We start from the raw sequence: 12944 nt of genomic DNA on the forward strand, positions 1-12944 counted from the left end.
TCCTACCCTTTGACATAGCTCGTCCCTCCATCGGGTTGGTGGCCGTCCTCTGCTCCTGGTCCTGTCCCTCGGCACCAACTCAGTGCAAGTCCTGGTCCACCGGTTTTCGTCCATTCTCGCGACGTGGCCCGCCCACTTCCACTTCAATATGTGCGCCTCTCGTTGTAGGTATTTGACGCGCACTCTTCTCAATATATCAGTGTTTCTTGAACGTTCACTCAGCCTTATGCGAAGAATGCTACGCAGTATTTTCGTTTGTGTGGTCTCCAACCTCCTGTCCAAGTACTCTGTGAGCGCCCATGTTTGCGAGCCATACAATATCGTCGGATAGACACACATGGATAGCGCTTTTCCTTTCAAATTATTTGAGTAATTGCCCTTGAAGATGCGTTTCAGTGCCCAATATTTCTTCCACCCTTTATCAATTCTGTGCTTGATTTCTTTACCAGATCTGTTGACAAACGATATAACCTGGCCCAGATATTCGTAGTCTTCCACGTAATCAAGAATTCCACAGTCGATTTCTACCCTTATTTTTTCGGAATTTGTCATTAATCTGGTCTTCTGAGCATTCAAGTGGAGGCCAATCGTTTTGCTAGCCTTCAGCAGTTCCTTCATCATCTCTTCCATTTGCTCGGCGCTCTCTGCCACAACCATCACATCATCTGCAAATCTAAGATTTGATAGTTTTTTCCCATCAATTCTGAGGCCCTTATCCTCCCACTCCAGCCTTCGAAAAATGTAATCCAAGCAGCAGTTGAATAATATTGGGGAGAGTGGGCAGCCCTGTTTCAATCCTTTCTCAATTTTTATGCTCTTTCCTTTTCTCTCCAGCTCCACATAGATTTCTGTATTATCATATAGACTCTTAATCACGTCAATGTACATTCTGTCTATGCCAGCTTCTTCGAGGGCATCCCACATCCTGCAATGACTCACACTGTCGAATGCTTTTTGGTAATCCACTAGACATAGGTAGAGCGGTATGTTATATTCCATCGATTTTTCTATTATCTGATTTGCAGCTTGAAGGTGATCTATTGTAGAATATCCTGGCCTGAATCCTGCTTGCTCAGTGGGGTGATTTTCATAAACTTTGTTCAGTAATCTATTTTTAATTATGGAAGCGAATAGCTTATACAGCACTGAGGGGAGAGTGTTTGGTCTATAATTCTCAACATCCAGTCTTGAACCTTTCTTGAATATTATAATCATTTTATTTCTCTTCCATGCTAGAGGTATTGTTTTTTCTCTCAAGATTTTGTTGAATAAAAGTTTTAGCGGCTTCAATAGTTTTTCAAATCCTGTAATCACTGCTTCGCCTGTGATTCCATCATCTCCAGGAGCTTTACCTTTCTTAAGACTTTTAATAGCATTGAATATTTCTGCCTCTAATATTACCGCTGCTTCAAAATCGAATTCAGTCGCTTGTTGATTTTCTCGTATAGCCCATCTTTCGTCTCCATTGTCCTTCTTGTATAAATTCTCATAAAATACTGATATATGGTCTATAATTCGACTTCTTTCTGTCGCAATCCCACCTTCTGTATTCAATTTGGCAATCCATTTTTTTCTAGTACTGCTGAGCTCTTGATTGATCTTTTTAGTTGACCCTGTTGTCAGCATTATTGAATTTATTACATTTTCTTCGTATTCTTTTGTCTCTTTCCTAATTCTTGCTCGTACTTCTTTTCTGAGATTTTTGTGCTCCTCCTTCTCCTCGTCTGTCTTCTCAACAATTCTATTCAATCTCTCACGTTCTCCAATCAAATTCATTGTTTCAGTTGAGATTTTCTTGCTTCTTCTTTCCCCTCTCTGTACTCTTTCCAATCTGTTGGAAGCTATTCGAATCGAATGTACAAGTCCGGTATATATTTCTTCAATACTATTGTTTTGGGTTATATGTAGTTTTCTAATTTCTTCTGCTAAATTTTCAACATATCTTCCACTGTTTGTCTCCTCTATTCTCGTTCTTCTTTGTTTGATGAAAAACCTTCTTTTATGTAGCTTCATTTCACTCATCAGCATTCTGTGGTCAGAGTCGTACTTGAATGTTTTCATTACGGCTAGGTGTTGTACAGTGTTGTTCCTCTGCTCCACCATAAAGTAGTCGATCTCATGCAAGCCTCCAATTGGGGATTTCCATGTCCACTTGTCTTCAATACTTCCTCTAAATAGCATATTTACAATCTTGAGATTATTGCTTAGGGCAAAATCCAGTAGCATTTCGCCTCTTTCATTTCCAATACTAGCTTCCCCCATCTCAGCGCTCCTTGCAATCTTTGCGTTGAAATCTCCCACTATTAGTCTTTCTCCTGCTCGTTTTTGTATCATTATACCTTCTAGTCTCTCGTAAAAAAGTTCTATTTCTTCCTCATTACTGTCGGATGTTGGTGCATGTACTTGTATTATCAACATTAAGGGAACAATAATAATATATTGCGCTACATCAGAATATGATCCTCCAGCAAGCTCATTGACATTTTTATTGTCATTTCCTATTCCACTTGTATCATTCTTTTGAAGACTATTTATCAGAAAATAGGAAGGTGTTGTAGGGTAGTCAGATTGTTTGGGAGGGGTGGGGAAGTTTTAGAAAAATAAATATGACAAGAGTAAGAGAAGAAAGATAATTAGCAGGAGAATACATAGTGATATAAGAATATAGAAATTCATTATCATAGCGAGGTCCACGTCATAATGGCAGTGGAAACAGATATGAGAACTATATTGCCGATTCTCTGCCTTGACACTGCCCTCTATAGAGAATACACCGGTATATCTGATGTAATATTTAAGGCTGTTTGAACAGTGCCAGTTTTAACGGAATATCAGCTTCAACTGGATTAAGCAATGTTGAGTTCCGTTTGCTATAATGTGATTTATATTCAACTGATGAAATTCAGTTCAAGCTTTCTCTGTGAAAACGACACTAACTGTTCATTCTTGTTTAAAATGATAACTTATATTTTATTCGTCAAGAAAATATATTCCCCAATGATTAAATGAATAATTTTTATAATTGAGATTGAATATTTTGTCAATCAATAATTATATTTCTACATTATTAAAAAACGATCTGATAGTTGTGGAGCTAGAGGAGGATAGCGCTGTATACTTTTTCGCATAATTGACAAGGATAGAAACACCAATGTTAATCAAATACTGCGGAACTCACTATAATATGAGTATAGATTGTAGGAGATCGACGAAGAATAAAAAGAAATTCAATGTGGAGAGAAGCAGTATGGGAAGTGGAATAAGAATAATTGCAAATAATGTATAGAGGGGCAAAACAGGGAGAGTAGAAAAATGAATAAAGCATGGAAAATATTAATAGTGGTGGTGATGGTACAAGGAGGAGGACGTGAAGCAGAAAATTTAGAAGAAATAGGAAGAGGAAAGAAAGAAGAGAAGGAAGAAAAAGAATAAGAAGAAGATTAATAATAAGAAAAAAGAGAGGAGGAAAAGGTAGAGGAACTTTAGGTAAGAGATAAAAATAGTTTGTTGATGAAAATGGAGAAGACGAGTTGGAAGAATTAAAAAAAGAAATTAGATGTGAAGTAGTAGTTGACAGGAAAGGTAAAAGTGGAAGAGGTAGAAGACAGAAGCGTGTAAAAAATGAAGCATGAAACAAAACATTGGGAGGAGTAATAAGTTTACAAAAGATGCTGGATGAAGGATTGAGAAAAGGACAAGGATAATAATATGAAAGGTTCAAGAAGAGGGATAAGGAGAAGATTAGGAAGATAAAAAACAAGGAAAGCAAGTGAGACAAAGGTCAGATAAGAGGATCGACTGATTGATTTTTATTTTGTGCTGGTAGAATGTAGAGGAAGAATGTTCAAGGAGTAAAAGGAGACTAGTACATGAGAAGTAGATGATGAAAGTGGGAAATAGTGATAATGATGATGGTTGACGAAGACGAAGCACATGATGTTAAACACCAAGTAAGCAATAGTCGAACATTAACATTGGGTAGCAATGAAGAGCTTTGGCTTTGAAAGGTGGTCATGGCTCATTAGTGGGTCACCATTGGGGAGAGAGGTTTCATCAGTGACCAGTCACCACAAACAACCTGTCAATCAGGTACTACGTTATTCTGTTTATAGTGCAATTCTGATTTATCTTGTTCATACTCAACTGACAGTAGCGTGCTATATGCTTCATTAACTCTGCTAACAGAATTCATTATAAAGCTGTTTGGTCTACATTGATCACCAGATACAGCACTCTAGCATTAAACCATTAATCATTCCCCCACTGAATCAGATACCGGTACACATGAGCAGCACTCAGTAAAGTACAGTTCAGTACAGTATGACAATACACTCCTTGCTTCTCTTCTTTCTTAGAAATTTAGAGAAACAGTAGAATTTTATTGTTCCATGACAATCATGAAAAAGCCTGCGAGTAAATTCAGGATGAAATTTATAAAATGCAACTTGTATCATGAGAGAATATGATAATAAATTAAAACGTTGGTAGAACCAATTAGAACTACGCAAAATCAATTTATAATAGTCCACTCATAGCTCACTAATAGTTCTGAAGAAGCCAAGGCGAGAAAGCTCTTTCCAGTTTATAAAACAATTAATTATGACTTGCCGGTACAATATTTTTTTGTATTCAGGGTTCTGCGATTATTCTATGAAAAAATTGGAAATACGGGTACAGATAACTTGATTTATAATACTAGACGAGCAGTTTCAAATTCTTTCAGATCTCAAGAAGTTGATACAATGATTTTCAAAAATTCTTCCAGTTACTTGGGTACACAATATGTTAATGGTTTGCCAATAGAATCAGGAATAGTCCAGTCAATGAATGCTCAAAAAAAGGTATAGAGGGAAATGTTTGGAAGACCATTTTTGATCTCATAGTTCTGTTTTGGTTAGTAGAGAGGTAAACATATCAAAACCCCAGCGTGATAAACATATCAAAAGTGTCAACTCAGCGGTTCCACACCATCAACAGAGGGGATAAAGATGCGTTCTTCTGCTATGTCCACCTACTAACTAGTCCAAATCAAGCTGCAAAGTTAAAAATAGTGTCACAGACACCCCATTCAAATGTCATTGTCAAACGATCAATTGTTGCAGCAATGAAGATTTCACCCCCTACATTGAAGCTGCTATAACAATGGAAGGAAAACTTGGAATAGTGGAATAATACATCATTTCAAAGAGAATTCAATTCTCTAAAAACCTACGATATGCATCAGTTTTATGATGCATTGTTGAAGAGTTACAAGCCCTGAAAGAGCAAAAGATTGGATAAAAACCTGTTATTTCAACAAGTATACACCTTCAAGAGCGAATATCTCGGGAACTGTTGGGATAATTACAAAATTGAACTTAACAAAAAGTGTAGAGAATTCATCAAGCTTTATTTTTCAATGGTTAGTTATGTCGATTGAACGCATTGTTCTCAAGATATGAGCGTGGAAGAAAAACGCTGAAAAATTCATCTATTAAACCACCCTCATCCCCTTAGCACATGAGTTAGGAATGGGGAATTATGATATGTTCTCCTTCTTACTAGTCCCAACAAAGCTGCAAAGTCAAAAATTTTGTTTAGAACATTCCCTTCAAATTCCTTTGTCAATTGCTCTATTGTTACAAAAATAGAGATTTCACACTCAACACTAAAACTGCTGCAAAAGGTGTAGGGAAACTCGTAAAAGTGTGAAATCATACATCAAATTGAAGAGAAATTAATGCTCTATAAGCTCATAGTCGACATGGATTTTTCCAATCGATTTTTAAAAAGTTATAAGAGCAAAAATAGATAAAAATTGGTGGCAAATGTGGCAATCTCCAATATGGTAGGAGCAACCTCCTCCAATGTTGGCTTATGGTTTCTTTGTTTGATATACATACTGGTCAGTGTTTATTAGTATACTGAGGTCTGAGAGTTTGAGCTCGGTTATTTATACATCTTGGACCCATCCCAAGTGCCAAGTGCCACTGACTGAACAGTGACTGAACACTGACTGAACAGTGACTGAACACTGACTGAAAACTGACTGAACAGTGACTGAACAGTGACTGAACAGTGACCTAACACTGACTGACCACTGACTGAACAGTGACTGATCAGTAATTGAACACTGAGTAGAGCTGAGTGGATGATCCAACCATGCCATACAGACATGTTGAATACTGATACAAAGACAGGTGAGCATGGTCATTTGTCATATGACAGGAGGAGTGGGGGTCATTGAAAATGTCCATGTTGAATAAGTCATGTCCAAACGGAGGAGGTGGAGTGGGAGTTGTTGAAAATATCTATCTTCAATGCCATTTTGATCTAGAGCAACAGGTCTACATGGCCATGTTGATCTAGAGTGATGGGTCTCCCATGGACATCTTGATCTAGTAGGTCTACCATGGACATATTAATCTGGAGTGATAGGTCTTCATGACCATCTTAGTGTAGAGTGGCAGGTCCTGCATGACCATCTTGAGCTAGAGTGATATGTCCCCAATTGACGCCCCTAATGCTGATAAAGATTGGTGGGCATGGCCATTTGTCATGTGACAAGGAAAGTGGAGTGGGAGTCTTTGAAACAGCCTTCATTGAAAGTATAGTAAGGTGATTTCTTACCTATATGAAAGTATAGTAAGGTGACTTCTTACCTATATGAACAGTTACTGAACAGCGACTGAACAGTTACTGAACAGTGACTGAACAGTGACTGAACAGTAACTGAACAGTGACTGAACAGTGACTGAACAGTAACTAGTGATTCAATGGTTTGTTCACATTCTGGGATTCATATCTGAAAGCATACATGCTACCCATTACAAAGCAGAGGATATCTCATTACTGTTTGGATATTCAAGATCCTTGTATATTCTATAGAATGATCACTTCTTCTTACATTACTAAATGAGTGAAGAGGATATGAGGAATAAAAATCAGCAATTCATTGCTACTTTTATTGAACATATGCTATTTTATTGAGGATCAAAACGGGGGCGGTGTGTCCTAGGATACTTTTTCACAAAGAGAAGTGTGTGGCTGTGTGCTGTAACGCCCGGTCCTAGAACTGAACAGGGGGAGATGTGTCTTCTATTGCTCTTGACTGAACACTGATGGTACTCCCTCTGTTGTGAACACTATATATTATACACTCCAGAGTGGGTGGGAGGCCTTCTGATTTATTTTCATTTATCTTTGATTTTTCATTCTTATTTTTTTTCAATTATTATTGAAATCTATTAATTTTTCCTTTTATTTATTTATTCATTTTTTTAAATTATTATCAAAATCTATTAATTTTTTCTTTTAACTTTTTACAATTTTTTGACCTTGACCTTTGCCTTTAGTTAGGTTAGGTAAGGTTAGGTTGGATTTTTTAGTTAGGTTAGGTTGGTTTTTTAGTTAGGTTAGGTTAGGTTAGGTGGAGAAGTCTGGCGCTTGGTGTACCAGAACACACAATTCATAGTTTTTTATGCGAGAAACTTCTACTCATAGTTTTCGAGTTTCATGCGAGAAACCAAAAAATGGTACCTTTGAACCACCCCCACCCCCTTAGCACAGGGGGGTTTTGATATGTTTACCTGTCTATTACCCTAAACAGAACTGCGGGGTCAAAAATTGTCTTCTCAACTTTTCCCTCTATAACCATTCCTTGACTGGACTAGAACTGTAATAACAAGAATACATTTTAAAAGAAAATTAAAGCATGTCTGTGGGTCCAAACGGATGTTGATGTTCTATGAGTTAACCCGGTTTGAATTTTTTTGTATTACTGTTTATTTGAAGTCGATTATGTTGATTAGAAATAAATTCATGAATCCAGTAGTTTTCCAGTTTATGTATCGTGTTTGTATGCTGCTTTATTCTATGTTAATTGTATGTTTGTATATCATTGTACTGTATGGAGATCTACTCATGTATGTTGTCTTATTATATTTGATTTTATACTTCTTGCTGGTTATCTTGGCTTATTAGGAATAGTAATTGAAGTTTACATGATGCTACAGACGTCGTGCGCTGGAATGTCTGTAATGTAACTCCAAAAAAATCTATACGTCTTAACCAGGCACGGCCCTAGGGACTTTGCCGCCCTGGGCGAGATCAGCAACCGCCGCCCCCCCTCGCAAGTATCCCGTCTAAATGTTAATCCCAGGTTCCACCCCTTCCTTGAGCGATCGCTTAACTATTGTGTCTCCGCTGTGATGCGATCGCGCCATTCGCACCACAGAGTCTCAGTAAGCTCTAAATAATTATGTACTAGGAGTCCCAAGTGTAAATTGCACATTTTAAAATTATTTTTGTTTCATAAACTGTTTTGTGTTTCCAGTTACAGATATCCTATTATATTGAGCGATCAATTTCTGTATGTCTGTTTATATTATTATATTTTAATATCTGGTTATTTATGTTCAACGGATCTCGAAAACAACACTAACGATTTTCACGAGATTTGGAACATAGTAGATTTATGATATGAACATTCGATTGTACTATGTCTCATCCTTGGTAAAACTCGCTGAACGACATTGAAAGGATAATTCATACTTGGCTGAAACAGCTGAGACTTTCGGCGTCTGTGGATAGTAAAAAGTGAGCCAGTGATTCTGTGGAAAATCAAATTATCGCATCCCCGAAATTCATAAGCTGACGTATAGCCAGCTGTTAAATATAAACACGATCATTTTAGAGAATTGTGTTCTGTTTATCAATAAAATATCGGGGCACCGAGCTTCGCTCGTTATTTCTATTTATTTTTTAAAAGAACACAATTCTCTAAAATGATCGTGTTTATATTTCACATTGAATGAAAAAGACTAAGAAATTGTCAAAAACCACTGATTTATTGATAATTAGAAAGACCGGTTTCGGTTATTACACCATCGTCAATCTCTGATAAACTTCATATTTTACAACTGGCTATATGAATTTCGGGGATGCGAAATTTTGATTTTTCACATACTCAAACGCTCACTCACTTTTTTACTATTCACAGATGACGAAAGTTTCAGTTGCTTCATCCAAGGATGAATTATCCTTTTAATGTCATTCAGCGAGTTTTCCCTCCGCCAAAATCAGTGATCAGACAGAAAAACTTGCTCTCACCATTTTTTAAGATTACAAAATTCTGAATGAAATGAGATCATTCTGAACTCTCTATCTCCAATGAGTACTGAGTTATGATTTTTCAGAAATGAGTTAAATTTTAAGAAAAAAAATCAATTTTGATCATATTTAGTATTTGATCAAAAATATATCTCGATTATTACAATCTAGATGTGAAGTTCAAAATCCCTCTGGGCGTAATTTTGTGCTGTACAAACTGAGACTAGGTAGAGCGCTCTATCTCATACAGATTTCCAGGTACACCTGACAACAATGCTCCTTGTATTGTGAAAAAAACACCTTATTTTTAGCTTCAATCATCATCACCATCAATATTGTCCTCACAGTGATATTTTGCACATTGATATGAGTTCATGAGATTATGTTCTATGAGAATCATCCGTTAGATGCACTTCATACCATTATTTCCTAGTGGAGAGGCGCGCTCAGGGATAACTCTCATGTATCCAAATAATATATTAAAAAATCAGAACTACAATGTAAATTGCAAGCACCAATGTATGATAGTGACTGGACTAGTGACAAAAAATATCTGATTAAACTATTTTTATGTTCATGTTCAAAACAGGTACACAATAAGAAAACAGGCAATGCAAAGGCAAAAATTAACTTTCCACTGGTGATATTTTCAAAGTTTTTCGATTTTTATATTATCAAGCCATCAAAATGAGAATGTTATCTTAGGAAAACATTTTTTTCCAATCATTACTTTTTGAGACATGAGCGCCTAAAGTTTAAACTTTTGGGACGGAACATTTCAAATTCGGTACAAGATAAATCCATGAAATTCAAATGATAAATTCTTCATAGTATTGTTGATTGAATAAAACAAAAATTTTCTAAGAATATCAATCTTTGAGAAAGTTATTCAATTTACTAAATTTGACCAAAAATAACATTTAGTTGAGTTTTTTTTTGTAAATTGAATAACTTTCTCAAAAATTGATATTTTCAGGATTTTTTTTTGCTTTATTCAATCAACAATACCATGAAGAGTTCATCCTTTGAATCTTCTTCTTCTTCTTCTTTCCAGGATTGGGCGTACACACCTGTTCCGGTTTCAAAGGATGTAACTATCTATTTTACCATCTTTTCAGAGGTCTGCCAATATCCCTTCTACCGTAGGGTCTATATTTCATGACTGCCTTTGATATCCTAGTATCTGGCATTCGTTCCACATGATTTTTCCAGTTCAATCTGTTTATTTCAAGTTGTACAGCTAATGCAGATATTTCTAACTCATTTCTAATGTCATCATTGCGGAATCTATCTAACTTTAAATCTTATGGATTTATCTCTTACCAAATTTGAAATGTTCTGTCCCAAAAATTTAAACTTTAGGAGCTCATATTATCTCAAAAATTAATGATCGGAAAAAATGTTTTCCCAAGAAAACTTTTTCATTTTGATAGCTTGATAATATACAAATCGAAAAACTTTGAAAAATATCACCAGTAGAAAGTCTATTTTTAGCCTTTGCCCTTAGCCTTTGACATAGACTGCAACAGAGTATTAACTTGTTAAGTAATCAAAACTTCAATTCCTACAAGTTTGTTTAACACACCTGATAATTAAGTAGAACTAGTCTGACCTTTCCATGGGGAAATTCCTTCACCAATTCTTCAAGATCTGGGGATTGAACTATTTTATGTTCGCTAGACCACTCAGACGTTCCTGGGACATTGTTGATCTTAGAAAAGTCATAATTGGCTAGATGTTGGAAAACCTTCTTATATAATTTTACTATTCACATTTGATATTATGAATATATATTATTTATTTGTATTTCAAAATTTTTCCTTCCTTTAATTTTGCCGCCCACAAAATCTGCCGCCCTGGGCTGCCGCCCGGTCCTCCCACCCCTGGGGCCGAGCCTGGTCTTAACAATTATAAAGTAATTACAAATAAATGCATTACCAACAATAACTACACAACTTGTCAAAGTGGTCATATAATTTCCAATACTTAAAATGAATGTCAAATTAAATTTATGATTGGTATAAAATTATTTATTATAATGAATAAGTGAACTGTAGAAAATTCAGCGTATTATTTGGATGACATTTGGGAGCATTGTATTAGTGCAAATCATTTGAGAATAGAAGATTAAATAGAAGAACAATAAAAACCTCAGCGTGGAAACTTCAGGATGTAATTACGGGATTGAATATAATAAAAGCAAACTTCAATTCACAAGAGCCCTCGAAACCATGAACACTTGACCTAGGACAAGCAGATAGTGTGAAAACTATCAGGGAAAATTATCCTTGGAGAAAATTACTCCCTGGTTTTTTTTTATTGGTAAATATTTGATCATGACAAGAGATTTGTTAAAGGTTGGAATTAAGGATAGAAAAGTTAGTAAGAAGCTGATGAGTTGGAAGAAGGCTTAAAGATGGATTATGCTGGTGATTGAGGTGACGTATCCGACAAAAATGTAAAACAGAGAGAGGAATCAGTTATTATAGAAAAGTGAACACCTGACCCATTTCGAATGATGGCTCAGGATAGAGATAGAGTTTAATTTTGAATTCAATGAAACTCCAACACCTATAGAATGAAACATCACTAGTATGAACATTAAACGAGAATTTCTTCCCATGTATGTCAGCCTCATTTCTTTTTAGCCACACAGTCTAGTTAGTATTGTGCTCATTTGCGAAACATTTTCTGAAATCTGCTCTCTCCACTCTTCGCTACCCTCTCGAGCGGCCAGCCAAGCAGCCAACCCTCAATACATCCGTCATTATTTTCAAGTAAGTTCTCAACATTTGACGCCATTTCAACTTCGCTCCTTGTTTTCATCCTTATCAAGACTATTTCGAGACTCATGACATCCATGTAATATTAGGTAAAAATTATACATATAATTTCGATTTATGCCGTAAAATATATCCCTATAAGTGCGGGTTTTATTAATTTTCAATGCCATTGGAGAACTATTTTAAGTTGTCTTTACTTTCCCCTCATGATTGAGATGTGTATATTATAGAGGAAAGTTGGATTCCCAGAACTGAACTCCATGTCCAGTATAATCATTAACCCATCTGAGAATTTTATTGACGTCAGGAAAGTTATGTATAAATAGGAGGGATTTATAAGTGAGTTTCCCAATGTCAATAAACATTTTCCCAGTTGACTTTCAAGATCACACAATTGCTATTTCTATAGAGTTTTTCCTATTTTTTTCAAATTGAATATAACAAGCTGGGTGTGAGATATTGATGAGATCTATTCTTTGTTTGTAAGGCCACAATTAATTACCAAGTTGGGAAACTTGTAAAAAGCTTTATAATGGAAAGGAATGAATTCTCCTATTGAATTATATCTCTTTGCACCAATGGAATTATGTATAGTTTCAGCTCGTAAGCTGTAGATTCTATGGACTCTGTATACGTAAAATGTTTTATTCTAACAAATATAATATTGAATTAAATATTCAATTTCTAAGAATATCAGAAAGTGATGCATTCAAGTTTTGATCTGAAACTGAATTATTAATTATTAGGAGAAAATATTCCGTTTATGCCAGAGCGCACATAGATAAATAGGAATTTATTCACTGGATATTTTCTCTTCAAGCTATAATTTTCTATATGGGAAGCTAGGACTGATCGATTCAATCTCATCATGAAATTAATCGCAACCTATTTATTTATCACCGTGATGAATCTATCTGGGAATTAGGCTCTTAAATTTCTGAATAGTATAATTTTCAATTCAAATACTGGAGTATGTTAGATTCAACCAGTGAATAAAGCTTCAGCAATTTGAAAGATTTTTATCTCAGATACTGAAAAAAAAGTTCTCAATTATAGGCTTTGAGGCAGATG

The 12944-nt window shown here is 35.6% G+C and overlaps 1 protein-coding gene across 16 annotated transcripts in view; it reads right to left on the reverse strand.

Annotated features, from left to right (window-relative positions):
- The window catches only part of LOC111050395 (potassium voltage-gated channel protein Shal), a 517077-nt gene that overhangs the window by 263541 nt on the left and 240592 nt on the right, over positions 1-12944 (reverse strand). Inside the window, exon 5 of one of the 16 annotated variants that reach the window (XM_039441492.1) lies at positions 10838-10840. The exons of the other annotated variants lie outside the window; for them this stretch is intronic. Within the exon in view, the coding sequence (XP_039297426.1) occupies positions 10838-10840 (3 nt within the window). The remainder of the gene's footprint in view (positions 1-10837; positions 10841-12944) is intronic. 16 annotated transcript variants of the gene reach the window in all.

The sequence above is a fragment of the Nilaparvata lugens genome, chromosome X (assembly GCF_014356525.2).
Source record: "Nilaparvata lugens isolate BPH chromosome X, ASM1435652v1, whole genome shotgun sequence".
In the NCBI taxonomy this organism is placed as follows: Eukaryota; Metazoa; Arthropoda; class Insecta; order Hemiptera; family Delphacidae; genus Nilaparvata; species Nilaparvata lugens.